The 25712-nt window shown below is 40.4% G+C and overlaps 1 protein-coding gene across 1 annotated transcript in view; it reads left to right on the top strand.

The window, feature by feature from the left end:
• TTC39B (tetratricopeptide repeat domain 39B) overlaps positions 1-25712 on the top strand; it is a 130473-nt gene that overhangs the window by 33911 nt on the left and 70850 nt on the right. The window contains exon 2 of the mRNA XM_070045747.1: positions 3429-3463. Within this exon, the coding sequence (XP_069901848.1) occupies positions 3429-3463 (35 nt within the window). The remainder of the gene's footprint in view (positions 1-3428; positions 3464-25712) is intronic.

The following is a 25712-nucleotide window of genomic DNA, read 5'->3' as shown; positions in this document are numbered from 1 at the left end:
ACAGGATACTGGCCACAGATATCTGAGGTGCACATCAAAGGAATGATTTCAGCGAGCCCAGACTCTTGCATTTTCCCATACATACAAAAGCGCTAAATTCTTTAACTTGAGATATCTGGTTTTCTTTAATTAACAATAATCTTTTGCCATTCCAGACTACCTGCCCTTTGTTGCAAAACTCCTATATATCATGGCTCCTCCCCTCGCCTCCTTGGAGCAGTTTCTCAGTTATCTGAAATGCTGTCTCCTGGGCTGCAGTCCTCATTTTGCCCCAAATCAAACTTAACTCACCACTCTTACGTTGTGCATTTTTTTAAGTCAATACCCTCCCTCCCTCCCTCCCTCCCTTCCTTCCTTCCTCTCTCACTCTCTCTTTCTCATCTCTAGTTTATTAGAATAATATCCTAGAACTCTGGTGGATTTTTTCCATTACTAAGAGAGGCATTCTCTTAAATTTTTATTATTCATCTAAGTGGAAAAAAATAGATTTTTAAATTAAAAATTTAAAGATTAAAAATTAAAAGATTCTTTTTTAATTAAAAAATTCCACCAGCTTTATTGAGATGTAGTTAACCTATAACATTGTGTGAGTTTCAGGTGTATAACTTGGCGATTTGATATATGCATATATTGTGAAATGATTACCATAGTAAGGTTAGTTAACACATCCATCACCTCACATAGTTATAATTTTTTTTGTGTGTGATGAGAACTTTGAAGATCTACTCTCTTAACTACTTTCAAATATGTAATGTAGTATTGTTAACTCTGGTTACCACGTTGTACAGAATGCTTTATTTAGAGAACCCTCTGCATATGACAAAATGGAGAGATGTTCCTCAAGTGAAGATGATTTCTTACTGGATATAACTTAGTGTTTCTTGTTTTGAGGTGGGGATGGGGGTATTACTTGTTTAAGTGTAAATATCATCCTTGTCTCCTTTTAAAAGGAGAACTGGCTTTCCGAGTTATCCTTTCTGAAGCCCACTCAGTATCTCAGTGTCTGCTGCGAGCTGCTCTGGGTTGAGGTTTGTGAGGAAGGGGTTGGATGCACGGAAGCTCCGAGGAGCATGCTCTCTGCATTTCCCCTTCCTGGTACAGGTCAGCCCAGGTGGGGTTAAGGGATGGCAGAGGGGCCATGAGCTGGTGTCTGGCACAGGTAACAGGTCATCACTACCAGATCTGTATTCCTGGAGAGTATTCGTCTCTCCCCTTCTCCACAACCCCTCACATGTGGGACACTGAGCTGTGATTCAAAATGACAAAGTCTTCTGATATTGTTCCAATCACTAGTTTCTGGAGAGTGAGGAGTAAGAAAGAATTGCCCTTGACTGTGCCTCCCTCACAGAGTATGGTATTAATATAGATCAATAGGTCAGGGATCCCACATTCTAAACTCACTTCTGCCACTACTTATAATGTTGTTTCTTCTTTTTCGTATTTACACATTTTTTTTCCCTTTCCTGCCTAAATGCAGAATCAGTATGTTGTATACATTGTTCAGTATTAATGGTCACACGAGGGAAAAGCTCTGTAACCCTCTTTCCTCATTTCTGTGTCCTATCTGTAAATGAGGTGATGTGATCAGTGCTTTGATGGTCCAAGCTCAGTTCATTCATTCATTAGGCAACATGTAGCTGTTGAGCAACAGCTCTGTGCCAAGCCCTGGCGGTTTCTCTGTAAACATGATAAATGAGAACCTGCCCTAATGGAGATAGATTGTAACCAAGGAAACAAATAAGATGATTAGAGACTATGATAAGTATTATGAATGAAAGAAATCAGATGATGGGAAACTATAAGTAAGCTGCTATTAGTAATTTTAATTAGCGTTATCAGAGGTGGTCTCTTTGAGGAGGTGGCTTTCTGAACTGCAAATGGAAGGATGAGAATGAGTCAGTCATAGGAAGAGTTGAGTGAAGAACATTCTAGGAAAGAGAGACAATGCAGAGAGGTGTGGGATGAATTTGACTTGTGCACGGACCAGAAAGACAGACCTTTGGCTGAAGTGGAGTGAGTCTGGTGGGTGGAGAGGTGGACAGAGGGTCATTTAGGGCTTTGTAGATCATGGGAAAGAATTTGGGTTTATTCTAAGTGCAATGGAAAGCTTTTAAAGAGGTCTAAAGCAGTGGAATGGTATGAGCTTATTAAAGGAAGGGAAAGGAAAGAATAACTGTGGCTGTTGTGTGAAGAACTGAATGGCAGATGTCAGGCTTGGGAGTAGGGAGACCAGTGAGGTCCTGGTGCTTGGCTGTGGAGAAGGTGGTAGGGATGTGAGAGAAGGAGGCCTTGAAGGTTTGACTAGGTTATGGTGGGTCCCAAATCCCTGGATGAGGAGCTTGGATTTGATTTTTGCAGCTGTGAGGGAGCTTCGTGTGTGAGTGTGAGTTTGTGAGTGAGTGAGTGTATGTGTGTTTGTGTATGACTGTGAGTTTAGGGGTGAGACTGAGTGTATGAGCCAGTGTGTATGAGCGTGGGGTGCATGTCTGGATTTGTGAGCAGATGTGAGTGTGTGTGTTATGTGTGTGTGTGTCTGTGTGTGTGTTTGGGTTTTTCTCCTGTTGCAGATTTTGAACAGGCCAGTGGCATGAAGGAAAGGGCTGCCCTGTATGCTACAGATAAAGGCTGCTGACAGGGAGACTTGCTGGGCGGGTAGTGGAGTTAGACGTGACACGAAGGCCCAGACGTGCTAACGTGGCCAGCCATGGAGAAAGAGACGACTGAATCGGGCAGGTCCTGTTCTTTGTTTTATTCTGCTCTGGGTTGGATGAGACTGAGGAGTGAAGACCCCACTGAAGGAGTCACATTCTCTTCAGATTCGCCCAGTCTGATTGCTGGCTGAGTAGCTTACTCGTCTTATTAGTGACAAAACCAACCCTAAATTAAACCTCACTTAAATTCATGTGTTGGTTTCTCTGAAAGGAATGCCATTAGTAAGAGTTAAGTGGAATGGTTCTACTGCAGCCCACCCAAACTGTCCCCACTCTGCCTTGAGAGGTGCGCGCGCACACACACACACATGCACGCAGGGAGTACACACACACACGGGGAGTACACACACACACACATATGGGGAGCACACACACACGGGGAGTACACACACACGGGGAGTACACACACACACATATGGGGAGTACACACACACACGGGGAGTACACACACATGGGGAGTACACACGGAGTACACACACACATGGGGAGTACACACACACACACATGGGGAGTACACACACACGGAGTACACACACACATGGGGAGTATACACACACACACGGGGAGTACACAATACGGGGAGTACACACACACGGGGAGTACACACACACACACACACACACACACACACTCTCTCTCTCTCTCTCTCTCTCTCTCTTTTATATTTAAATTTCTTGATACTTGAGAAACTCATTGTGGTTTTTTGTTCCCCCCCAGGATATCTTTGAAGATGCCTTGGAAACCCTCTCTGTGTAAGTAGTAACATAATAAAAAAGTATGTAGTAGAGAAAAATTGACGGTTTTCTTATAAGAAATGTAAATATTTCTTCTCATTTTTTTGAATTTTTTGAGTGTAGTGGCTATTGTTGGAAAAATTCACTTCTTCATAATTTAACAGTTAGGATGTGATTAAGCTTAAGAAAGGATCTGTCTAAAGTTACTATCAAATATATTTTTGAGTCTTATTTCTTGTAACCTTAATTAAACTAAAATGAAAGAAAAAATGTTTTCCAACAAATTAAATTTTATTTGTTTATAGCTAACCCTTTTACATCTTGCCCATATTTATTTACATGGTTAGCCTCATATTGTAGATTTTTGCTTTTGGTTTGCCCTTAGTTTTATTATAAGCATTTCCTATAAGCCTACATAATTTTTGTAATGATTTTAAATGACATCATATGAGATCAAATGGAACATCGCAGTTTACTTATTCATTTCTCCTTTGTTAGACATTTAGTTTTTCACTGGTTTAAAAACTTAAAACTAAGTAGTGAACATTTTGATGTGTATAGCTTTATCATATTTTTGAATATCTCCAAAGGGTTAAATTCACCCATGTAGAATTATTGGATTAAAAGGGATGAATATTTTTATTCTTAATGTGATATTTCTCAAGTTGCCGTTCTGTGTTAGTTAGCTCAGGCTGCCATAATAAAATACCATAGACTGGGTGGCTTTAGCAACAGAGATTTATTTTCTCACAGTTCTGGAGTCAGAGATCAGGGTGCCAGTGTGGTCAGGTTCTGGTGAGAGCTCTCTTCCTGATTTACAGATGGTCACCTTCTCGTTGTGTCTTCACATGGCAGAGGAAGAGAGAGCGAGAGAGCAAGCTTTCTGGGGTCTCCTCCTATAAGGGCATTAGTCATGAGGGCCCCCCTCTCAGGACCTGATCTAAACCTGATTATCTCCCAAAGTCCTTGTCTCCAAATACCATCACACTGGGGATCAGGGCTTCAACATGTGAAATTTGGGGGGACGCTATTCAGTCCACAGCACTTTCAAACGAGTTTCACCAGTTTGCACGGCTGTGAACTGCTTATAAGTGAAGTCGTTTAAAATGTAGCATTATCATCCCTAGGTATTATTTGAAACCATTTTGCTGCTTAAATGATACCTAATTGTTTTGTCTTAAAATTTTTTTCTGGGAGTTCCCTAGTGGCCTAGTGGTTAGGATTCTAGGCTTTCATTGACGTGGCCTGGGTTCAATCCCTGGTCAGGGAACTGAGATCCTACAAGCCATGTGGTGCACACAACCCCCCAATTTTTTTTCTTATAATCATTGTTTAGTCCATTGCATTTCCTTTTGTATGAATTCTAGTCTTCTTTTGCCTATTTAACTTTTTTCTCAATGTTTTTTTTACATACTTATGAACTTTAAAATTTATATACACCTTCATACTTTGTCCTATCTGCTACAGATACTTTCCCTTAATTGCTCTTTTTATGTTAGAGTTGCAAATTTTTATATTGTCCAAAAGTTTTAGTGTTTATGTCATTGAATGTGTATGTGAATAAAAAACTTAATTGTGATTAGGATTTTAAAAAATAACCTTTCTACTGTGCAATAGTTTCAGATTTACAGAATTATTATGAAGATAGTATGGAGTGTCCTGTATATCCCACACTTGTTTTCCCTATAATTAATTTCTTACATTAGAATGATACATTTGTCACAATTAATAATCTAATACAGATACATTGTTATAACTAAAGTCCATACTTGATTCAGATTTCTTTAGTTTTTGTGGAGTATCCTTTTTCTGTCCCAGGGTCCCATTCAGGACACCACAGTACAATCATTCATTCTGTCTTCTTAGGCTATGCTTGACTGTGACGGTTTCTCAGAGTTTCCTTGGTTTTGAGTACTGGTCATTTGTTTTGTGGAATGTCCCTCAGCTGGGATTTGTCTGGGTTTTTTTCCTCATAATTAGACTGAGGTCATGTGTTTTTGGGAGGAAGATCACAGACCTAAAGTATCATTCTCATCACATTATATCAAAGATACATGTTATCGGGCTTCCCTGGTGGCGCAGTGGTTGAGAGTCCGCCTGCCGATGCCGGGGACGCGGGTTCGTGCCCCGGTCTGGGAAGATCTCACATGCTGCGGAGCGGCTGGGCCCGTGAGCCATGGCCGCTGAGCCTGCGCGTCCAGAGCCTGTGCTCCGCAACGGGAGAGGCCACAACGGTGACAGGCCCGTGTACTGCAAAGATACATGTTATCAACCTGGTTTACTCCTGTTGATGCTAAACTTCATCACTTGGCTTGAGATAGGGTTTGTCAGATCTTGCCACTGTAAAGTTTTACTCTTTTCCCCCCCTTCCCTTTTCATACTGTACTCTTTGAAAGATAATCTACTTGTGTAATTTAAAAAGTGACTTTTAAGGTGAGTTCATTATTTGCCATCCAGAAATCTTACTCAGCTCTGCTGTGGCTTCTCCGGCCTGAGTGTTGGCAGGAATTGAGCTTGGGCGGCCTGGTAGACTGAAATCTAGGAGGTAGAAAAGGATCTGACTGTGGGGCGGGTGACTGGAATTCACCAGTGGAAGCGCTGCTGTTCCCAGTGAGAAGCTAGAATACTCGACACACACCAGAGAGGGGTTCAGGTCTTGGAGATGAAGACAGGTCAGACTGATGTAATTGACAAGACCGATGGGTGGCACACATTAAAACTTGTGTTTCTTTGAGCTTTCAGTGGCTGCATTAGACTGGCAGTGGCTTTACCTTTGGGTCTGAAAGGCATTGTCAGCAATTTCTAACACCTATTAGTTTTTATTTTATTTATTTTTTTTACAGCAGGTTCTTATTAGTTATCTATTTTATACATATTAGTGTATATATGTCAATCCCAATCGACACCTATTAGTTTAAAAAAAAAATCAAATTATAGGGAAACAAAAACCTTCTGAACTTGACTTGCGATTTCTGGTTTTCCAAGTAAGGAGCTTGAAGTTGCCACTTTGTCCTAATAACAAGTAAAGAGGTAAACAGACTTGGAAATTCTACAACTCATTTTGCATCCATAAGAAAGGAGAGGTACACAGAAAATCACTGCTCCCAAGCCTGGAGGGACAGAAGGGCAAATACAGGGAGTCATGATGTACAGAGTTGAAGCCAGGGCAGGGGTGGGAAAATGTCACCTATGATCGACGAATTGCTGGGGGTTCAGTGTGAATAACTCTGGGAGTTGAGAACCATAAGGAGACCCACTCATATGGAGCCCCTCCACCCCCAATGTGAAATTTGCCTCCAGAAGCTGTACCAGATTTATACAGTAAATGGAGGAGAAAAATCCCTTTGGGCTTCCAGTAGGGTGAGAAGAAAAAGAACCATTCTGAAATACATCAGAGTTTACTGTTCTTAACAAGGCCTGCCCTCAGGGGAGAGTAGTTAACCAGAACTTAACTGACCCTGGGGAGCTCTAGCCCACTCTGGCCATCCTGTCCCATCTAAGAGAGAAGAAAAACTGAGAAATACTTGAGAAGTTCCCAGTCCAGAGGCACAGGCTCCCTAAAAGACTGAGACCTCATCACAGGTCGATAGAATGCTTCCCCTCCCCCACGCCTCACCACCACATGGCCACAGGCCTATTTATAACAGTTCCTTTTATCATGTACATCATGTTTAACTATCAAGAAAGATTACAAGGCAGACCAGTAGGCAAAAAACACAGGTTGAAGAGACAGAGTAAGTGTCAGAACCAGACGTGGCAGGGATGTGGGAATTTAAAAGAACTATGGTTAATATGCAATGGGCTCTATGGAAGAAGTAGAGGGACTGTAGGAATAGATGGGTAATGTAAGCAGAAAGATGGAAACCATAAGAAAGAACCAAAAAGAAATGCTAGAGATCAAAACACTCTAACAGAAATGAAAAATGCCTTTGATGGACTTATTAGACTGGACATGGCTGAGGAAAGACTCTCTGAGCTAGAGGCTGTAGAAATAGAATCCTGAATAGAGTGGAATAGAATCCTCAAAAACTGAAAAGCAAAGAGAACAAAGAGTGAATAAAACAGAACAGAATATCCAAGGACTGTGGGGCAACTACAGCAGGTGTAACATATGCATAATCGGAACATCAGAAGGAGAAGAAAGAAAAGAACAGAAGATATATTTGAAACAATAATGTCTGAGAATTTCCACAATTAATGTTAGACACCAAACCACAGATCCAAGAAGCTCAGAGAACACCAAATAGGATGATTGTCAAAAAATGACCTCTAGGGCTTCCCTGGTGGCGCAGTGGTTGAGAGTCCGCTTGCTGATGCGGTGGACACGGGTTCGTGCCCCGGTCCGGGAAGATCCCACATGCCGTGGAGCGGCTGGGCCCGTGAGCCATGGCCACTGAGCCTGCGCATTCGGAGCCTGTGCTCCGCAACGGGAGAGGCCACAACAGTGAGAGGCCCGCGTACCGCAAAAAAAAAAAAAAAAGAAAAAGAAAATGACCTCTAGGTAAGTTATTTGTAAACTACAGAGAATCAAAGATAAAGAAAAAATCTTGAAAGAAAAAATACACCTTACCTATAGAGGAGCAAAGGTAAGTATTACATCCAGCTTCTCCTCAGAAACCAGGCAAGCAGAAGAAAGTAGAGTGAAATGTTTGTATTGAGAGAATAAAACCATCAACTTAGAATTCTGTACTCTCTGAAATTATCTTCAAAAGTAAAGGAGAAATAAAGACTTTCTCAGGTGAACGAAAACTGAAGCAATTTGTTGCCCATAGATCTGCCTTGTAAGAAATATTAAAAGAAATTCTATAGAGAGAAGAAAAATAAATATGGGTCAGAACCTGAGATCTACTTAAGGAAAAGAAGAACATCAAAGAAGGAATAAGTCAAAGTAAAATAAAACATTCTTTCATATTCTTAATTGATCTAATAGATAACAGTTTGTTGAAAATGATACCAACAGTGTATTTGGTTATATATGCTTATGTTTATATCTTATGTATATATACATGCTTATGTATGTTTACATATAAGTGAGATGAATGACAACAATGATACAGGGGTGGGAGGGAGGAATTAGGATTATTTTGTTATTGTAAGGTACTCATACTACCTGTGAAATGGTATAGTGTACTTTAATGTAGACTTGGATTAGTTGTAAATCTGTACTGCAAACTCTAGGGCAACCACCAAAAAAAAGTAAAAAAAGAAGTAAAGCTGATGTGCTAAGAAAGGAGAGAAAATGGAGCATATAAAATGCTCAATTAAAACAACATAAGGCAGAAAAAGGGTAGAAGACAAGAATAAGAACAAAGAACAAGGGCAACAAATAAAAAACAGTAATGAATGTGGTAGATATTAATCCAACTATATCAATAATCACTTTGAATGTCAGTGGTGTAAATTTACCAATTAAAAGACATTGTCAGAGTAGATCAAAAAACATGGTCCAACTATATGTTGTCTACAAGAAACCCACTTTAAATAAAAGACACATGTAGAGTAAAAGTAAATGGACGGAGAAAAATATACCATGCTAACACTAATCAGAAGAAAGCAGGAATAGCTATACTAATTTTGGACAGAGCAGACTTCAAAGTAAGGAAAGTTATCAGGGATAAAGAAAGGCATTACATAATTGACAGAGGGGCCAGTTCTCCAAGAAAACATAACAGTTCTTAATGTGTAGGTACCTAACAACAGAGCATCAAACTACGAGAGGCACAAACTATATACAAGGAGAAATAGATGATTTTGTTATCATAGTTGGTGACTTCGACTGCCTTCTCTCAGAAATAGATCCAGCCAGGAGAAAATCAGTAAGGTCATAGCTGAACTAAAAAAAAAGAAAATCCTGAACTTAACCCAACTGAAGTTAATTTAGATCCCTATCTCATGCCAACGCTAAAATTGCTAGCCCAGTAGTCCAAAGCCATTTGCTAAGTCTGTGAGTAAAAGAAAATTTATGTTTGATGCCTACTTTATCAAATAATACACTCATTAAAATAATAATGCTGTGTTTCTGGGCTTTCTGTTTTGTTCCTTTGACCTTTATGTCTGTGTTTGCACAAAAACTGCTCTATTTATCTGCTTTAGATGTTTCGATATTAGTATGACTGGTTCTCAGAAGAATAGCATCCAAAAGTGACCCATGTGATCGAGATGTTTTTGATTCATGACTATCAGAAACCCATTGTGAACTCTTAAAATGTGGAATTCTTGGAGGCTTTGTATGTCTTAGCTTCTTTTTTTTTTTTCTTTTTTTTTGCATTACGTGGGCCTCTCACTGTTGTGGCCTCTCCCGTTGTGGAGCACAGGCTCCAGACGCACAGGCTCAGCGGCCATGGCTCACGGGCCCAGCCGCTCCACGGCATGTGGGATCTTCCCGGACCGGGGCACGAACCCGTGTCCCCTGCATCGGCAGGCGGACTCTCAACCACTGCGCCACCAGGGAAGCCCTGTCTTAGCTTCTTTTATCCTATTGTCAACCATATTACAGTTTTCTTCTCATCTTGAAAACAATAGTTTTTTAATGCTATCTCACTTTCTTGTTATCTAACATTTTCTTTTCCATTCATTGCCTCTTTCAGCCTGTCTTCAGCTGCATTTATCTGCTGTTGCCAGCATTTTTTTACTTCCAAATTTAACTTCCCTGTCCTGCTCAGTTTACCAAACCCAAAGGTTTACCCATTCTAGAACTTGCCTTGTTCTTTTAGTTTTCTGATGTGCATTATTTCTTGTGACACCTAAGACTGTTTTCTTAAACAGTTTTGTATTTCCTTTTCAATGTTGCCAAAATGTCCCTGGTACTTGCTTCTCTCACCTTAGTTGTAGCAACACATAATAGTAATGCTTTACCTAACTGAGAACCTTACCTCTTTGAGATAGAGCCCAAAGATGGAAAGGGTAGCCAAAGTGGGTATTAGAGCCCATGCTCTAAAAATCTTGCCCTTTACTTGTAGTAGAGGATTCCATCCAGAGTCTATTTACAATGAATGTAAGTAGACTTATGCTTTTTGGCATAATTTTGCCAGAGTTCTAAGAGGTATGCTGAGAGGATGGTTTTATTTATTTATTTTTATTTTTAAATTTTTTATATCTTTATTGGAGTATAATTGCTTTACAATGTTGTGTTAGTTTCTGCTGTACAACTAAGTGAATTAGCTATACGTATACATATATCCCCATATCCCCTCCCTCTTGAGCCTCCCTCCCACCCTCCCTATCCCATCCCTCTAGGTAGTCACAAAGCACTGAGCTGATCTCTCTGTGCTATGCAGCAGCTTCCCACTAGCCATCCATTTTACATTTGGTAGAGTATATATGTCAATGCTACTCTCTCACTTCGTCCCAGCTTCCCCTTCCCGAGGAGGTGGTTTTAGAAGCCAGTTTGTTGATAGTAGCAAAAAATGGCAGGGAAAGAAGAAAGTAAATATGACATACAGTCATAGAACTCCAAAGCACAGCAGTATGGTTTTACCTAGCTTAGGTGCACACAACAAGATGTACCTTTCTGGTGAGTCAAGCCCTTGGACTTGACAGGTGAACTTGAGCACCAGTCTCAGTTGCCATTTACTGCCTGGGAGATCTGGGACAGTTTCTTTCTTTTTCTTTCTTAAAAAAGATTGTTTTTGGCTGCTTTTGGGTCTTCATTGCTGTGCGCGGGCTTTCTCTAGTTGCAGCGAGCAGGGGCTACTCTTTGTTGCGGTGCGCGGGCTTCTTGTTGCAGTGGCTTCTCTTGTTTCAGAGCACGGGCTCTAGGCATGCGGGCTTCAGTAGTTGCAGCATGCAGGCTCAGTAGTTGCGGCACGTGGGGTTCAGTAGTTGCAGCGCGCAGGATGAGTAGTTGTGGTTTGTGGGCTGTAGAGCACAGGCTCAGTAGTTGTGGCACACGGGCTTAGTTGCTCCACGTCATGTTGGATCTTCCCAGACCAGGTATCGAACCCGTGTCCCCTGCATTGGCAGGAGGATTTTTTTTTTAAAATTAAAAAAAAAATTATTTTTAATTTTTTTAAACATCTTTATTGGAGTATAATTGCTGTACAGTGTTGTGTTAGTTTCTGCTGTATAACAAAGTGAATCAGCTATATGCATACATATATCCCCATATCCCTTCCCTCTTGCGTCTCCCTCCCACCCTCCTCATCCCACCTCTCTAGGTGGTCGAAAAGCACCGAGCTGATCTCCCTGTGCTATGCAGCTGCTTCCCACTAGCTATCTATTTTACATTTGGTAGTGCATATATGTCCATGCCACTCTCGCACTTTGTCCCAGCTTACCCTTCCCCCTCCCCGTGTCCTCAAGTCCATTCTCTACGTCTGCATCTTTATTCCTGTCCGGCAGGAGGCTTGTTAACCACTGTGCCAGGGAAGTCCCTCTGGGACAGTTTCTAAGTCTCAGTTTCTTCATCCTCTCACAGATTTATTGGGAAGATAAAATGAAATTTAATTTAAATGTGATAATGGGTATAAACACGTAGTAGGTGCCCAGTAAATATCGGTAGTATACTACTCCCCCACCTTGGATGCTGTTAATCTCCACTGAGAAAGGCATGTTCATATTGCTGTCTCTGAGACATTGGAAAAAGTTTAAATTATATCTAGAATATTCTATTTAAGAGGGTAGAGACTTGTGTCACATATGTTAAGAAAATTCCAAAATGACTAAAAATGTTTTCAAACAGCATTTGAAAGTTAGTAGGATGTGCTTCATTCACAGGGAAAGCTCTCTTGGATGTTTCTCTTTATTCCATAACATAGAGTGTGATGTTACTGTACTATGTCTCCTGTATTACTGACCCTTTCTGAAATTAAAAATATTACTGAAGTAATCTGTTATTCAAGATTTTTCTTTTAAAATATTATGTATGTTTTCTCTCTGATTACAAGTATATGTTAATTGTAAAAAAAAATTCTTCAGTTGTTTTTTATGTGAACTTTTATTTTGTCCTAATTTCAGGGTTTGCCAAAATTTCTCTCGTTCCCTCTTATTAAATTTACGATGCCACGACATTCCTCTTGTGATACATTAGCTGCTGAAATCAGTAGAGTTCTTTTTCCATATGCTGATTGAACCGCATATTTTGGTTTTATATTTTGGTTTTATGTGCAGGTAGCAACGCTTCCACCTCTCTGTAGCAGGATGTGGTCCTCTTGCCAACCTGGTGATTAATTTCTTCCTGTGAATACTTTCTCCTGAATTTCTAATGAAAAGATGCAAGTGAACAGATGAGGGAGACCTTAAAGTATTTCCACAAAAGAAAATTATCTCCTACTCTCCTTTTCTGCTTAATGAATTCACCACCACAGATGTAGGTTTTCCTAGTTCTGGATCTTTGTGGTAACAATTGTGTTATTTTAAGTGATTAACTATTTGGGGAAGTTGCTAGATTTACAAGCTGGTAGATCGTACTGGAGGGAAAATTAGAGATTTTTTTTTTTATAAAACAGTTAGTGGGACATTGAACATGTCCTTTCTAAAAATTAAAAAATTGTTTATGAAGTTTCTGACTTGTTTAGCATAGGAGGTAATCTCTCAGGGAGGAACCGTACATTAGACCCATCTCATGGCCTATAGAAATTTGCTAGAAGATTAGCTCTGCCTTAGTCTCTGGCTCCCTGATTTAACAATTCCATACTGGTATGTGCTTCTTGGTGCTCTGATGACTGGGTATCCTTCTTGCCCACTGTTTGTACACAACTACCATATCTGAAAATGTAGTGGTGGGTATGAAGTCTGTTCATGAATTAAGTGATATGACATGTGAAGAATAAATAAAATATTCCAGGGTTTCCAAAGAGCTGTTTCTGGTTGGGAGATTGGAGTGGCTGGCATTGGTTTTGGGTTTTGAGAGATACCAGGGTTACTTGGGACACCTGTGGACACAAGAGATTTCGGGTCACCATGGATTCCTGGCTTCCGTTTAGTGAGGAGAGTAGACTCACTGCTTGGAATCAAGTGAATTGGTAGTGTTTTCAATTAACCTCTTTCTCATCAAAACCACAGTGGGCCATGGCACAAAAATCTAATTAACTGGGGGGCCTGGTCGGGTACTACTTAATCAAGATTTTCTTTTTATGATAGTTTAGAGAAGTCAGAGGAGACATCAAATTTATGTGCAAAGACTGTTAGAGCAGATTCAGGTTTAATATGTTTTCACCAGTGATCTCTTAATATTCCATAGTACCTCATTAAAATTTTGAATTTATCCTTATATAGAAATTCATAGGTGTTTAATCAAGTCCCGAGGCAATGGGATGTGTGTGTTCACGTACAGGAACTACAGTGAATTTGTTCTTACGTCTAGAAGTTGAAAGAGGCAGACGTTTTTAGTCAGGTGATAAGAAGCTTACAGTAGAATTAAAAATATTTTGTAGTGTAGCTTTTCTCATGGATTTCGTCCTTCTTCACACCTTCTCTTTTGAACTACAAACTGTAGATTAGAATGAGGTAAAGCTTTTAAGGCAACTCCCCCCCCCCGCCCCCCATCAGTTTAGATCAGTTAATTATGGTGTAATAATTTTGTCTGTTTTAAGGTTATCTAGGGTGATATTCGGTGAATGACAGTTGAAAAACATCCAGTTAATATTTTTCTTCATAGTAGTTAAATTATAACTAGTAACTACAGGCAGAGTTAGATTAATTTTCATATTTCTGTGATCTTTTCCTTGACCCAGCTTCTCTGTCTAGGTAATCCAAATGTTCCTCAGGTCTGGAGGGGCACCTCTCTGCCCCGACCTCAACCTGATTTTTCTTAACCAGGTTGGCATTTAATTATTTCATTGGATCTAAGATGCCGCTGACATTGTATATACCACTGAGGAAGGAGAAAAACACAATGGAGAATTTTACAGGTGACTTTGCCGAAGGGAAGGGAAAAATAAAACTGTCATGCAGGAAGACACAGTAAGGAAATGTGTGTATTTCAATCTTGGTACTAGGTAGGGAGGGGAAAAAAACTTCTCTTGAGATTCTCTGCCCTGGGAACTTTAAAAAAATAGCTCTATCACATTATGAAACTATATCCCATAAAATCCCTGTTTTAAATTTACAATTCATTGGAGTTTATTATATTTACAGAATTGTACAACCATCATTACAATCTAATTTTAAAAAATTGATCACCCAAAAAAGAAACCCTGCACCCCTTTACAGTCATTCTCCTTTCCCACTCCTACTCCTAGGCAACCACTAATCTAATTTCTGCTTCTAGATTTGTCTGTATAGACATTTCATAAACATAGGATTATTCAATATATGTTCTTTTGTGTCTGGCTTTTGAGGTTTCTCCATGTTGCGGTATGTGTCAGTATTTCATTCTTTTTTAGGGCTGAATAATACTCAACTGTGTGGATATACCACATTTTGTTTATCCATTCATAAGTTGATAGACAATCAGGTTTTTTCCAGTTTTTGACTGTTGTGAATAATGCTGCTATAAACAGCTGTGCACAATTCTGTGTGTGGACACATGTTTGTAATTCTCTGGTGTATATACCTAGGAGTGGAACTGATGGGCTGTATGGGAATCCTGTGTTTAACTTGTTAGCACTCTCAGAATTTCAATCACAAGCTACTTTGTGGTCTGAATATTAGGTACCAGTGTGGCCCAAACAGCTTCAAGCAGGTACTTTAATTTTAAGTGGATCAGCTTGGTTTTGCCTTCAGGTAACTGGCAGAAGCAAATGTGGATCCTTTCCCTAAGAATTTAACTTTGATCTAGGGCAATCAAAGTTGCTCTTGATTTTAAGATACATCTGGGTTTTGGGGATATTACATGATGAAAAATCTGTGTTACAGAGTCCATGGAATACAGTGAATGGAAATACATTTCGCTAAAAAGCCCAGAGTGAGCAGCATCCCAAGCGTCTTTTCCCTGTATTGAATTGCTTTTCTCTGTATTTTCTTTTGTACTGTTAGGTCTTCTTTAATCGTCCGCTATTGTATTGGAATCTTCCACAATAAGTAGTTCTTTATATAAGCTTATGGGGGGGGGAGCGTATGCACATTTTAAGTTAAGGTATGTATATTCTATGAATGCTTCCTTTCACTCTAAGGAGGAGTGACAGTATTTCCTAAGCTCAAAGGAAAGCTTCTTAGTGACCCTTTGGTCCAATTGTCTCATTTGACCAAGGAGGCCCAGGGGAGGTGGAAGACTTGGTGGTGTTGGTGGCAAAATGAATGGAAAATGACTCGTAAACCCTTATGGACAGGGCCTTTGTCATTGTGGTTCCCTTTTCTGCAGGCTCAGGAGCCTCTCTGACCATCACTCAACCCCAGGTAGCAACACCCAAGTTGTGCCTGTAAGTCAGAGAAGCCCTGTTCCCAGTACTGACTTCCTTACCTCCTCCAAGAGCAGCCTTCTGGGCATGACTACTACTCTGTCCGGGACTACCTTAACAGTTGTAATGGGAAATAGGTCCAATCCTTGTCTATTTGATCACTCACTTGGACATTTCACAAATGCCTTAATTAAAAAAAAAGATAATTAATTATTTATTTTGGCTGCACTGGGTTTTAGTTGTGGCATGAAGGATCTTTGTTGCGGCATGCATGCGGGACCTAATTCCCCAACCAGGGATCGAATCCAGGCCCCTGCATTGGAGTGGAGTCTTACCCACTGGACCACCAGGGAAGTCCCCGCCCCCACATGCCTTAATTTCTGTGTTTCAAAGTGAACTTTTGGTGGCCGCCTCCCTCATCCCTCTGAAACCTTTTCCTCTCCCAGGCTTCTCCATCTTTGTAAATGTCTCCACCCACTTGCTCAAGCCAGGTGCCTGGTGGACATCTTTGATTCCTTCCCTTTTCTTTAACTTCCCTACTACCAAGTCTGATGATTTCTACCTCCAACATTTATTTCCCATCTGTTTACTTCTCTCTCTCTCCTCTCTATTACATTAGCTCGAGGTACTGTCAGGTTTTGCCTGGATTACTTTAAGAGCCCCCAATGTGTTTTCGTGCTTCCTTTGTTCTCTATTCTTCCACCCTCCCAACTGCATCCTTCTTTTTCTCCACACAACAGCTGAAGTTACCTTATTTTAAAATTTTAATATGAAAAATTTCAAAAAATAAAGAGGATAGTAAACTGAGCTCTTGTATACTCACCACTTACCTTCAACAGCTGTTAACTCAAGGCCGATTGTTTTTCATCTATAATCCACCCCAAGGTTATTTGGAATCATATCCTAGACAGTATACTTTATTTCTACCTCTAAATATTTTAGTATGTGCTTCCTGAAAACAAAGACATGCTCTTATGGGTAATTACCGTTCAGATAACAAGGCCAGGAAATTGCATTGAAACAGAACTATTATCTAATCTATAAGCCTTTTATGGCATCACTGTATCTGTATTTTAGTATGCATATAAAAGATAGGTCTCTTTTTAAAAACATCACAAGGCTATTGTCACACCTAAAAAAATTAACAACATTCATCAAATATCCTGTCAGTATTCAAATTTCCCAGTTGTCTCATAATTTATTAACAGCAGGTTTGTTTGATTCAGGACAGAGTGATCCTTTTAGAAATTCAGTTGGATGATGTCACTGTCTTGCTTAGAATCTGTGCATGAGTTTGCATGTCTCTGAGGATGAAGACTCCAATCTACCTCAGCCCGCAAGGCTTGAGGTCAAGGTCAGGTCCCCACATACTGCTTCCACTCACCCTCAATCTCTGCCCTCGGCGAGAAGCCTCTTCCAGGGTTTTGACTGAGCTAGACCTTTGCTGCCCTAAATTTGTGCATCTGGCTTCTCTGACCAGAGCAACTTCCTTCCATTCCTCCCAGAGCTTCTTCCTGGTCATCCTCAGCTCTCAGGTGCTATGTCCTCCCACTTTGCTTAATGACTCCACCTGAATAGGTTACTCCTTCCTCATTCCTCTATCTTGGCATCCTGTTTGTTCCTCTCATACCCTTTCTCATTTTGTAGTTATTTTTTTACTTGTTTTTTGACCGTCTGTTCCTTTGGACTCTTGAAGTTCCAGGAGGATGGGACTGTTCTCTTCTTTTTTTTTTGCGGTACGCGGGCCTCTCACTGTTGTGGCCTCTCCCGTTGTGGAGGGCAGGCTCCGGACGCGCAGGCTCAGCGGGCATGGCTCACGGGCCCAGCCGCTCCGCGGCATGTGGGATCTTCCCGCACCGGGGCACGAACCCGTGTCCCCTGCATCGGCAGGCGGACTCTGAACCACTGCGCCACCAGGGAAGCCCCGGGACTGTTCTCTTCTGCTCATCGTGGTGCACCCTGTACCCGAGCACGATGCTTGGCATATAGTAGATGCTCAATATGTATTTGTCGAATTAATAAATTTGTTGAATTAATGTACTAATCGGAAACTATAGATGAATATTCAGAGTAAACTGCAAGGATTTGCAGTGCATTAAAAAAAATCCAGCCATCATTTACTGAGAACTTAGCAAGTATAGGGCACAATGATATTGCTGTGATTGTTCAAAGAGAGAGTGAGTTAAAGGATGTTTTGGGATGTGTTTTTTTCTTCTTCTTTTTAATGATGACAGCTGGTTGTGTTAATCAACCCGTACATACATAATTAGGTAATGTCCAATTGTTTGGGCGTACTAAGCACTGTGCAGATTGTCAGTGACTCCTTTGCCTTTACTCACCTCTGGGCTGACTCACTTTCCATCTGAAGTTTATGTAAATGAGCTGTCATACTCTTAGGGGTTGTAGTGAGCTTCACTACCTTTTGTTAACTTTCTACCATTTTTTATCTGCCTTGTTTTCTGATATGTTTATCCATCCGGATAAAAATAGCAACCTGAAATGGGTAATAAAACACCACAAAAGCAGATACTTGGGAGCTTTGCCTTTTGAAATGTGTCAAACTTCTCCATTGGCTATGTTTTGAAAATTAATCAGTATCTCTGGTTCTCCCTTTCTCCCCTTCTTCCTACCTTTCCCCTTTGTGTCATCATGCTTGTAGAACATTGTAGCTAGAACTCCTCAGAGAGGAAGTGATGTTTGCATTAGGTACATTATTTATAAATAATGTATAGTTCAGTATCATGTATCATACACATTTAATAGTCTGAAGACTTAGCCACTAACAAATTTAAAGGACTCTGAAATTGCTTAACAGTGAAGAGGTATTTGGAGATTTATACGTGATTTTTATTTTTCTGTAATTTCTGTGTTATTTATTTTATGTTTATTGTCCAGAGTGAAAGTATTCAAGCCAGCAAGGAGTATTTTTTTTATTACCTGTGAGCAGAATGATCTCAAAATGTGTTAAAGCTCCATATAGCTCTGATAAAGTAGCATGTTTAAAGGTATAGGCATAGTTTTGGTCTCCCCTGTAGGCAATGCAATTATAAGCTTTTAATTTCTATTTGTTTTATCAGCAAAGAAAGTTTTCTGTGAGGGCACCTTGACTTTGCTTTTATGCAAACTTCAAAGCGAGCAGCATAGTCTTTTCAAATCACTCTGGTTCCATGGTCACATCACCTTGTGCCTTTTGTGTCACATACCCTGCTGCTTCCCTCTTATAAGGATACTTGTGATTGCATTTAGGGCCCAAACCAAATAATCTAGGATAGTCTTCCCATTTTAAGATTATTAACTTAATTACACTTGCAAGCCTCTTTTCTCATATAAGGTAACATTCATAGGTTCCAGGGGTTGAGACTTGGATATCTTTGGGGCCATTGGTTAGCCTAACTACAGGTAAAAATAACATGCATGGTGGATACATGTACAGTTTTAATTTCCTTCTTTGTTTCCAGTTCTCTGTAAGGACTTTATTATTTTAAAATCAGGAGATATCAGAGTACATTACCAGATACTTTTATAATCAGATTAAATTGTGAGCCACATCACAGGAACAGTCCAGTTCTAATATGTGTAAGAGCCCTTAAGGCAAGACAAGAAAGTTGTCAAGTCACTGACTATCTCTAAGCCTACTTTATTTTTTTGAGTTTCATCAAAATCAATTCAAATATTCTTTATCTAATATTAATTTTAAATTGCAGTTTCCATCTACAATGGAGTGACTTTATATGTATATTTCATTCAGTTCACTAATTTAACTTTTGTGCATTTAACCCATTTGACCGAAAACTTCACAGAACTTGACTTTCCCTTATTTAGTGTTTTTAAAAAGTCAGTAAGGTATAAAATCCAATTCTAACTTGGGAGCATCAGACTGCTCTTACGTTTTCCTTAAAACAAAAGAGGTAATTCATTTTATTCCTCATTTAACCCTTTTTGATAGTGGTGAATCCCTGGATTAGGTGAAAAATCATTAAAAGGCCCTGTGGATTTTATAAATCCAGGCTATTTGTATTTTTCTTGCTTGCTTCCCTAGGATAACCAAACAGTGATGGATTAGAATTAGGCTGCAGCAGAGATTGGGAAAAAAAAAAAATCTCCCGGCATCCCTTCCTGCAGGAGCATCAGCTTCGGCAGTGAGTGTAGCTGCCACTTTAACTGACATGTCTTAAATTCTGCCCTGGGAAGCTCTGGGATGCTGTCAGCTGCCGGGCAACTTCTTTTCTTAAGCTCAGTAATTGAGAGTCTCACCAGAGACCAAGAAATAAAACAGAAATTGAGGATTTTTTTGCCTTTTAAATTGAGGATTGTCTCTTCTTTTCATTGGCTTTTAAAAAATCTGGTAGAAGAGAGGGCATCTTCACAGTGGGGCTATATTAATTCCTTCAAAGTTACAGCTGCTCTAAACCTGTGAGTATGTCGCATTTATTTAGCTGTTCCTGGGGGTATGATTGCAGCATTCTCTTTGGATCTGTGAGGATTTAATTTAAGGAAAGCTATGCTGATTAAAAATATTGGAGTGAAATTTCACTGGAGACCTGCAGTTTTTGTTAATTGACATTGACTTCATTAAAGCCTTCATGTCAAGCCTGCCAGGGCTCCCCCTGCCCCCCATATCTTTTTTTCTTAAGTTCCTGAGAGTGAGTGCTGAAATTGGAGAAAATAGTGAATCTTGCTGAGAAGGATTCAGTCTTCCCGGGATGCTATGGCAGGTTTACTGCTGCTGCAAGGTGTGCATGGGGCTGCAGAACAATGGAAGGATGATGACGGCTCACTTTGTATTCACTGTGTTTGTCTTATGTCCTTTGTTGGCGTCGTTATGGCGTTTTGTTTTGTTAGGGTGATTAAAACCTTAAAAATTAAGTACCGTGGCATGCTGGCAGAATAGCGTCAGTAGTCATAGACTTCACCGCTGTCTGTGCTGTGTTGGGTTCAGCCAGTCTCTTTGTAGCAGATCACAGTAAATGGGAGTTACCCAAGAGTGACCTTTGCATGACCACCCTTTTCTAATTGTGCATTTGAGTCGGTGCCATTTTTTTTCTGGTGACGCAGACCCTTTAGTCTAAACATCTGTCCTTAGTCATTGTGTCCCCTTCGGAATACACTGGAGGCTAGAACTGTATCCTTGCTGAATTTTTATTGAATCAATTTTGAACCGTTTGTAAAGATAGAGGTTAGATTTTGGTTCCCTTGATAACCCCCATATGTTCTTGATTGGTCTTTGTTACATGAAAGTCTTATTATTTTAGTGATCTGATCCAGATCATTTGGTTCCTGATCTCATTCCTTTATCTTAAAATCACATTGGCTAAAACGATTTCTAAAAGTTAAGTTCAGAGATCAGTAATCAAAATACTTTTAAATACCAACTGTTAACAGTTGTCTTTGTAGATGCAGAATATATTATGTGAGTTTTTTTGGGTGTTAGTATTTTGATTGATTTCCTGCAGCATAAAAAATAAATCAAGGATTTTAAAAAAGAAACTCTCTACCACCCAGAGATCAAACATCTGCTGTTTTTATTTTTAAACATTTTGTCATTCCTAAATGCAGCAACTTTGAATTCAATGAGGAAAGAGTCCTAAAAATAGGAAATTCTGCCTTACCTAGACTGGTAAAGAACTTATAGTCATTCATTCATTAACAAACGAACGTTTACATTTGTCACAAAGCTCTTGCCAGACTTTGGGGACATGATGCTGAACGAGATATTATATCTGCCCTCGTGGAGCAGATACTATTAGCAGGTGAGGGGAACATTCAGAAACTACCTAATTATTTCATTATATGTGTTGTAATTTTTCAACTGTAGAAGTATTGGTACTTTGCAGCCAAATATTTATATTAAAGACATACAAATACTTGCATGTAATTCTGCCCCAGATCTTCTGGAGCCACAGATCCTTGGTATGCTTGACCTGGAAAGAGATTTTGAAAATAATTGAATTAGTTCAACAAGCATGTGATAGGCACTCTATTAAGTGCTGGTTTTTAGATCAGTAAATAAGAACAAGCCCTGCTTTGGAGGAGGTCACAGTCTCGTCTATTGAGAGAGGGAGGGAAATTGGTTATGTTAGTATATTCTAGTATGTTATTCAGTAAATACTGAGTGTGTGCTGTAATGTTGGGCACTGCCATAGGCACTGTGCTGGGCACTGGGGGTGGGGTGGAGAGTAAGACAGAGATACCGTGCCCTCTGGAAGCTCTTAGGGGCCGTGGCAGAGAAATGATAGGATGCCATGAGAATACACCTGAGGGTGAAGGGGCCTCAGTACCATTTACTGATCATCTGCGGTGGGCCAGCCATCAATTGGTACTCTCTGTGTGCATCAATCTTCCCTTCAATCCTATAAACTAGTTACTATCTCTGCCGTAACAAGCAAGTAAATGGAGATGCAGAGAGGTTAAGTAATTTGCTGAAGGTCACACAGGAAGTGAGTGGAGGAATTAGAACTCGATCCCAGATGTGACTTGACTTCACATCTCTGCCCCTTCCAGTGGTCCCCAAACCTGGCTGCTTATTAGAGTTATCTGAGCTCTGGAGGGAGAACTGTGTTTATTACAGGCGTCCCTGAGGACTATGGGCAGTGAGATTTAGGGGCCATTCTTAGACTACCCCCTCAATTTACAGATTGGGAAGAGCGAAGATAGAGATCATACAGTAGTTAAAATGGGGCCAGTAGCTAGATTTCCTAGTCACCATTCACTCCATTGCAGTATCTGGAAAGATATAGACTAAGAAATCAAAACCAGAATCAAGAGCAAACAACAGACCCAAACCAACCAACCAAATTAACAAAACAAAACAAAATAAAACAAAAACAAGATAGTAGCAATAAGAACCTGAACCTGTAAAGTGTTTGTCTGGTCTTGGCTCTGAAGAACCACCCCTGGTAGCCCAGACAGCCCCGATTCAGGGGTCTCCCTGTGCTGCCAGATGGTTACTACTTGAGAGTGAACTAGGTAGGACTTTTTTTTTTTTTTTTAAAGAAAACAGAGCAGATATCTTGGGTTATTAATATTCATTCAGGCACTTCAGTTTATTCAAGAAACTGTTACTGGGATGTAATGGGATAAACTCTGTAGTATGGAGGAGGTCAGGGTTCTGTGGGAGCAAAGATGAGGGATGACCAACCTACACCTGGGTGATGGCAGGAGTTCAGAGAGATGCTGACCTTGTAGGGCTTTCTGGAGGAGGGGATGTCTGAATTGAGGCTGATATTGCTAGATACTAGTGGCAATCAGGTGTAGCAGCAGAGTTTATTAGGGCAAAGACCCTGAGATATGAGAGACCATTGTAAAAGAGGAAAACTTTCTCCTCTGTTCTCTTAGGTTCATGCTTGGGGCCCTGCAAATTAAATGGATAAAAGACAGATTAGCAAGGGAAGAGAAAAACAAGTTTAATTGCATATGCACATATGAAAGTTCACAAAGAAATGTGCCTCAAGGAGGTGGTTAAAATTGGGGGCTTATTTACCATCTAAACAAAGAATGATGAAGTGTGGAGAAGAAGCTAAATAAAAGAGTTTGGGGGGCTTCTGGATGAGGGTAAGTTATGGGAAGATGATTAGAAAATGTATGTTAGAGAAGAATTGTTTAGTAAGTTTTTTATGCAGCTAAGAGTCCTCTCAGGTGATAAGAGTTATCTTTGGACTAGTTTTCTTCCTGGTGTGGGAGAGGGAGACATCATTACAAAAGGAAATTGATACCCTGATTTTAGATAGAAAGGAAGAGAGCAGAGAGCTAATTGCCTTCACCTCAAAATAATCTTTACGTGAAAATGATATATTTTGGGGTGACATACTCTGATCCCCTTCACTATGGTCTCTTCAGGGTTTGCCAAGAAGCTTGAGAGGCCTGCAGTTCTAGTGAGGATAGTCTGGTTAGAGAAAGACAGGTACCAAGGGTACCTTGCCAAGAAACTGTGGCAAGGGCCATGATGAGCCACTGAAGTGTCACTAAAGTATGAGTGGTGAAGTCGTCTCGCTCCTGACTCTTAAGACTCTGGCCAGTTATTTATAATTTAGGGCTTAAATAGGCTTTGATGGCTTAGGTAGAGAATTTAACATATTTGTGTGCATATACATATGAATGTACATAGAGATATATGGATGTGTGTATATATATATATATACACACACACACACAACGCATGCATAGAGATATATATTGGTATAGATATATATCAATCGTTGTTTTTATGGAAAATACGTTTTGATTTCCAACCCAGTACATCATAAACAAATTTATAAGATTATAACCCACTTGTGACTTTGTATGGTTTTTAATCTCCCATTTTTTGCATCAAATCTCTCATTTGATTAGCAGAAGTCTCTGAGGCCTGTCATGAGATAAGGGATTTTGAGGCTCTGTGTGGTTTCCTGAACAAAGCAGTGAGGGAGGTTTAGCAGCTTTTTGCTGTGTCATCGTTTTCATATCTTAGTGGAGAAGAAATGGATTAGATCCTTTTTAAAATGTCTTCTGTGTCAGGTCCGGTACCCACAGAAAGTCTGTCTTTGTATCTTAAATAACAACCGTGTTAATTGATCTCCCCTTTTACAGAGAAGGAAAACAAGGTGGGAAAATGTTAAATCAGTTGCCCAAAGTAATTCAGAGTGCTGACTGTGACTCCATGGTGCTAAAAGTTGGCCAATCTGTACTCCTACAGGCTGTTGTATTGTGTCTCTTAGCCATGGGTTGATTGGGGGAATGTAGGCAGCCCCCTCCCCTTTTTTTTTTTTTTTTTGCGGTATGCGGGCCTCTCACTGTTGTGGCCTCTCCCGTTGCGGAGCACAGGCTCCGGATGCGCAGGCTCAGCGGCCATGGCTCACGGGCCCAGCCGCTCCGCGGCATGTGGGATCTTCCCAGACCGGGGCACGAACCTGTGACCCCTGCATCGGCAGGCGGGCTCTCAACTACTGCGCCACCAGGGAAGCCCGGCAGGCAGATTCTTAACCACTGTGCTACCAGGGAATACCTGGTGTGGAAAGTCTTTAGTGACCATTCAAGTGGTATGAATGGATTTCTTTGGTGATCGTTTTAGATTAGTGGGTTATAGAATATCTTATTTCAGGTCATTACAGGTGACTATATTTTAGAAACCAGGGAAGTGTGGGACCCAGACTTGACTTTCTCTTGTGGTTTGGGGCTGTAGTCATTATCTTCTTAGCTTACTGGGTGGGTCAGAATTTGAGCCTTGCCATGAGCTAGCAAACTGGACCTTAATATACAGCATTATGTGCCATCACCCATCTTTAATATTAGCTATTTTTAAAGGCAATATCATCCCTGTATAACAAAAGCATTTTATGTGCCCACTTGGTACCACAGGCTGAATATGAATATATACAGTACACCACTATGAAAACAGCCATACATTGAAGAGCTAAAGAAAATTAAACTTTGGTGCTTAATTACCTGAGTATTTGTATGTTTCCCCTTGTGTTTTGCTTGTCTCCTCTAATAGATGTTTGTGGGGGAAGCCGTAATATTTACTGATAGCTGCTTGCTTGTGAATGAGGACTCCATGATATTCATGGATACTTTCCGTGATCTACATAAGTGACATAAAATGCCAAGTATTGATATTGTGTTTGGCACAAGGGTGCTGACAGATATACAATAAATACAAATGTCATTCATTCAACCAAAACTTTATTGAGCTTCTCTGGGCTAAGAGAGTCCCTGTCCTTAAAAAGCTTGTAAGCTACTCACAGCAACTGAAAAGTAGACCATTCATCATACTATGATGAGTTTTTTGTTTTTTGTTTTTTTTTGCGGTATGCGGGCCTCTCACTGTTGTGGCCTCTCCCGTTGCGGAGCACAGGCTTCGGACGTGCAGGCTTAGCGGCCATGGCTCACGGGCCCAGCCGCTTCGCGGCATGTGGGATCTTCCCGGACTGGGGCATGAACCCGTGTCCTGTGCATCGGCAGGCGGACTCTCAACCACTGCGCCACCAGGGAAGCCCACTATGATGAGTTTTAAA

Source organism: Globicephala melas, chromosome 6, assembly GCF_963455315.2.
Source record: "Globicephala melas chromosome 6, mGloMel1.2, whole genome shotgun sequence".
Lineage (NCBI taxonomy): Eukaryota > Metazoa > Chordata > Mammalia > Artiodactyla > Delphinidae > Globicephala > Globicephala melas.
Note: the sequence above shows the minus strand (reverse complement) of the source record. Positions and strands in the feature narration are given on the sequence as shown.